The sequence below is a fragment of the Echinops telfairi genome, unplaced genomic scaffold (genome assembly GCF_000313985.2).
Source record: "Echinops telfairi isolate 266 unplaced genomic scaffold, ASM31398v2 ScPeMD7_5;HRSCAF=22, whole genome shotgun sequence".
Lineage (NCBI taxonomy): Eukaryota > Metazoa > Chordata > Mammalia > Afrosoricida > Tenrecidae > Echinops > Echinops telfairi.
The window spans coordinates 32856595-32861638 of record NW_022103901.1 but is presented as its reverse complement, the minus strand read 5'-3'; the positions used below and the strand labels follow the sequence as shown (position 1 = coordinate 32861638).

The following is a 5044-nucleotide window of genomic DNA, read 5'->3' as shown; positions in this document are numbered from 1 at the left end:
AGGACACGACTTCCTGCCTCGCTCTAGGAAGAGAGAAACTGAGGCCCAGCGGGCGCGCGTGGCCTTGGGGCACTCGGTCTTGTTTCCCCAGCCCTGAAAGCAGGGCCCGTCGCCCTTGACAACGCGACACAAGGTCACAGAGGTGCCGTGATGGCCCCGCGAGAAATCGGCCTCCACTCGCGCAGGCGGCGGGCCGGCCAGCCCGGCGCGCGGCGTGACGTCACGGCGCCGCGCCGGAGGAAGGCCCGCCCCTGAAGCCCCGCCCCTTCGCGTGAGGCTGCGCGCGCTTTTCTCGGAGAGGACGGCCATGGCGCGTGAGGTGCGGGCGCTGCTGCTGTGGGCCCGCCGTCTCCGGGCTCCGCTGCCGGCGCCCCTGCGGGCGTCCACCGGGGGAGGTGAGGGACGGCGCGGGGGGCAAAGTGCGGGGGGCGGCAGGCCGGGCGAGCGGAGTCCAGGAGGGGTGCGCAGCGCGGGCGCTGAGGTGAGGTGAGCGGTCAGCACCTGGGCGCCTCCTGCTTGTCCGGCCCTGGCTCTGCGGCTCCCCTTTCCCCAAGCCAGCGCCCCCAGCTCCCCAAGGAGGAGCTCGCCCCGCTCCCAGACTCCGTCCAGGCGGCGCCGGACACCGCGGCCTGGTCACCGCGGGCGGGCGAGCGAGCGGGGACGCGTGTGCGCTGGCCACACCGCTGTCCGTGGATTTCCACACGCGGCGACCCCACGTGCGCCCTGCAGGTGTGCTCCAAGGCACCTTTTGGAAGCAGATCGCCAGGCCTTGCCTCCCGAGATGCCTCTGGGTGGGCGTTAAAGTCCCTTTAATTGTGATTTCATTCCTCCCCTCCCCAACCGTGGCATTCATTAATTTGGCCAGCTTTGTCGTGCTTACACCGTGCTCTGGAAGGGTTCTGGTTTTGGAGACTGGACCGTGAACGAAACCTACAAGGGTCACGCTGCCCCTGTGGAGCAGGCGGACTCTGGCTTGTTGACCTCTATGTCCACAGGGCCTGGGATTGGCCAAACCCAGTTGCCACCGATTCCATTGCGACTCAAAGGGACCCCGCAGGACAGAAGTGCCCCCAAAGGGTATCCGAGACTGCCTTTTCACTTCCCAACGGCTGGCGGCTCGGAGTCGCACAGCAGCTGTTAGTTGCTGTTGAGTTGACTCCTCAATTCCAGTTCTTCGTCACACGCAAATACAAGCGTCACTGTTTTGCTGGTTTTAAAGAAACCCTGGTGGTTCAAACGCGGCCTTTTGGAGGGCCGAGATGATGTGTCGGTCAAGGTTACAATCTGGGAAACTGTGGGGCAGTTTGACTCCTGTTGCAATAAAGTCACTTGTGCTGCAGAATTTTAATGGTTTTTAAAGTTCCCAGCACACCTTCCTTATCTTTTCATGTCAGCTTTTCATGTCAGTTTTCGGCTCTCCAGCATAGGATTCTGTAGTGTGGACAAATCCTCACTTCACAGTGCCCTGTTGACGGGTGAAAGAGATTATTTATGGGCTTTTGTAATTAAAACGCTGCTTCGAAAGGGCAGGTGCCTAAATCTTTGGACCTGCGTGTGTCTGTGTCTGGGCATTCCAGAGTCAGAGCGGTTGCTTCTGAGCCTGTGGTATTTTAGCTGTTATGCTTAATATTGCTTCCCAATGTTCCCGTTTGCTGGGAATGAGAGGACTAGTTCATGGCATCTTCTCCAACAGCAGATACTATGGGGTTTTCCCCCACATTGTGGGGGTCTCAAAATGCTCTGTAGTGTAATTGTGTTTGCAGGGTTACTGATAAGATTTGTTTCATGGCACAGCATTTTTTCTTCCTTTTTTGATTTGATATATTCTTAAAGTCATTTTATTGGGGGCTCATACAACTCTTATCACAATCCATCCGTCCATTGTGTCAAGCACATTTGTAGCTATCATTCTCAAAACATTTGCTTTCTACTTGATCCCTTGGTATCAGCTCCTCATTTCCCCACCCCATGAACCCTTGTTAATTTATAAATTATTATTATTTTGTCATGTCTTACATTGTCCCGATGTCTCCCTTCACGCACTTTTCTGTTGCCCACCTGATTTTCTTAAAGTTTGGTGGTGTTTTTGTTTTTTAATGGGGGTTTTGAAATAACCGTGTGTAGTAATAGACAGCTGATAAAGGTTTCTTTATGACTTTCATTTGTATCCAAAGTCTTCTGTTTTTTGTTTGTTTCCCCAGAGTTTACCTTGTGTTCCCAAGTCTGGATTGTACATTTCTAAGCCCCACTGTGTCTTGAAGGGGCCTAGGTGGTGCAGTGGTTGAGTTGAGTGTTGAGCTGCTTGCCACAAGGTTAGCAGTTCAAACTCATCAGCGACTGCTCTGGAGAAAGATAAGGTGGTCTGCTCCCATATACAAAGATTTACAGTCTTCGAAGCCCTAGGCAGCCATTCCACTCAGAGCCACGGTCTGGGACTTAGGACCAATATGTAAACAAAGGATAACCAGGGCCTTCAGCTTTGGAGTAGCCCAGGGGACTGAGTTGTCTGAGTAATCTGAAAAAGGACAAGCCAACTCAAGTGTTATAGATTAGTAACGGCCTTCCCAGCTGCTGGCTGAGTAGTCGCCAGAACCCAGTAACTCTCCATATATCTCCCCATCTCACTCACACACCCCAGGTGTTTTGTGTTTTGCTCTCTGGCTTAAAGAGTTCAGCTTCAGGGGAGGGGGAAGAGAAAGTCAAATAGAGAAAACAGCTGGAGATAGTAAACGTTTCTTTGTCGGGAATTATCAGGCCATAACACAACAAACTGGGTAATATACCTGATGGTCATTTCTTTGTATCCAAACAAGTTACAGACACACAGGGAATCTTTAAAGGGAATGGAATGGATCCAGTACACAATCAAGTGAAATGCGTAGCAGAGAAAGTTCTTGGATCGCAATCTTGGTGGGAGATGGTGCCAGCTGGAGCACCTCCTGAGCACCGTCCTATGTGTCTTGCTATGGAAGGCTTGCCCTGAGGTGGAAGCTACTGTGTGCTCAGTCTTGTCCCTGGAACTGTGGAGGATGGGGTAAATCTCAGGAGGGTTATTTCTGCTAAACAGGCGAGAGTGCTGTAGCTTGGAAAGCAGTGTCTATTTGGGAGGTACTGTTGTCACCTGCTCTTTAATGCCTGTCCCATCACTGCTATCAAGTTGTTCTGACTCATAATCAGACCAAGGTTTCCAAGGTTCTAATCTTTCAGGAAGCAATCTGTTACAGTTTCTCTCAGGGAGCAGTTGATGAGTTTAACTGCCGACCTTTTGGTTAGTGCTGCTGGGGCATGCTTACCACTGAGCCACCAGGACTTCTTGGGAATACTCACAAGTTAGGTGGATGGACAACAGTTGTAGCTGAGTCATGGATGTGAGTAGTTCTAAAAGAATCACTCAGGTATATAGCAGTCATCTAGTCAGAAATGTCGTTGGAGTAGAAAATGTTTGTTTTTGATAGCCACAATGAGTGTTATATTGAAAAGGAACTGAAGACGGTAAAGCAATACAACCAAGAACAAAATAGACATCTCTCTGGACAAGCCAGGTGACCGACTGAGGTTGGGGTCTCTGTGTGATCAAATTGACAGTTTGTTTGGTTTTAAATAGGCTTCATTGGTGTCTGGTGTAAGGCTTAAAGATGACCTAGCTTTCCAGATTCATCCAGCTTCCCTGAATCCAGAAGTCTGTCTAGATTCTATAGAGGATTTGAAATTCTCTTCTGCATTTCTGCTTTAAAGTGAGTTATTTACTCTGTTGGACATTTCTATTGGCTAACAGTTCGTTGTTTTTTTTTACCCTCAGCTTGCAGTTTGCCCCACTCCTGTGATTCAGGAGTCAAAAGACTGGGAGATTTTAGGTACAGAATTTGGGATTCTGCTTTTCTCTTTCCTGGGGCCCCCCATCATTAACCAGCCTCAGCTGTTGCCCCCCACTCTCAGGCCCATTCAAACCATACACAGTGCTCATTTTCTCAGGAGCATTCTTCAGTCACTCTTCACTGACCCGCTGTCATCTTGGGCTCTGCCTGTATTATTCCCTCCTCTGCCTCTTTAGTCTCTGGAACCTGCAGGTCCTAGTTCAAGGCTGGACCAGGGAAGAGGCGTGGAGGGGTAGGATACTACTCAGCCATTTTTTGGAAGTGGCATGTTGTACAGTAACATTAAGTCGAAACCTTAAAATGTGTCTTATTCCTGCATACTCGGGGGACAACAAACGACTGTTTGGCAGGAGTATGAACAATAAGCACATTCTCACAGCTTAAATACTAGGGTGTCTGCGTCACACGAGTAAGTCTTGTGATGAAGATGCCTTTGTGAAAGGTGAACCTGCAGAACTGCTGAGGCTGCCTGTGGATGGAGTGCTTCAGTGAGCAGAGTAGCATTGACGTTCATGGAAAACTTCACTTTTGTTGCTTCTGTACTAGGTGCTTCAGGAGCCCTGGTGGATTATGAGCTGTGATCCATACGGTCAGCTGTTTGAGACCACCAGGGAACGACTGGATTTTCTACTCCCATAAAGAGTTACTATCTCAGAAACTCACAGGGGCAGTTGTGCCCTGTCCTGTCGAGCTACTGTGAGTTGGCATTGACTTGATGGCAGTGAGTTTGGTTTTAGAGTTTTGAGTACTTACTAAGTGCTTGTGCACACAAACACGTGGGAATCTTGTTTTCAAAAGGTTTAATACTAAGAAAGCCAAGCCCTAATTTGGTGAGATAAGGTGTATTGCTTTTGTTGTTGGATGTTGTCAAGAACTACTTTTGTGAGAGAACTGCCCCACAGGGTTTCCTAGGCTGTAGTCTCCCTCTGTGGGAGCAGATCGGCAGGCCTTTCTGTCTCAGAGCCACTAAGTGGGGTTAAACCACTGACCGTAGTGTTAGTGGTTGAGCACTTAACCACCGAACCACCAGGGCGCCTTCGCATTGAGCAGTAGCTTCACATGAGCAGCCTAGGAAATCTGTGCTGTCGTTCACAGTAGGGAGATGACAGGCCTGCAAGTACCTGGAGTCCTAATGGGAGAGACACCACCAGCTGGATGCTGTGCGGTTC

At 50.2% G+C, this 5044-nt stretch overlaps 1 protein-coding gene across 1 annotated transcript in view; it reads left to right on the top strand.

Moving 5' to 3' along the window:
• The first annotated feature begins 307 nt into the window (after positions 1–307).
• The window catches only part of TRAP1 (TNF receptor associated protein 1), a 26379-nt gene continuing 21642 nt past the window's right edge, over positions 308–5044 (top strand). The window contains 1 exon segment of the mRNA XM_045286041.1: positions 308–395. Within this exon segment, the coding sequence (XP_045141976.1) occupies positions 308–395 (88 nt within the window).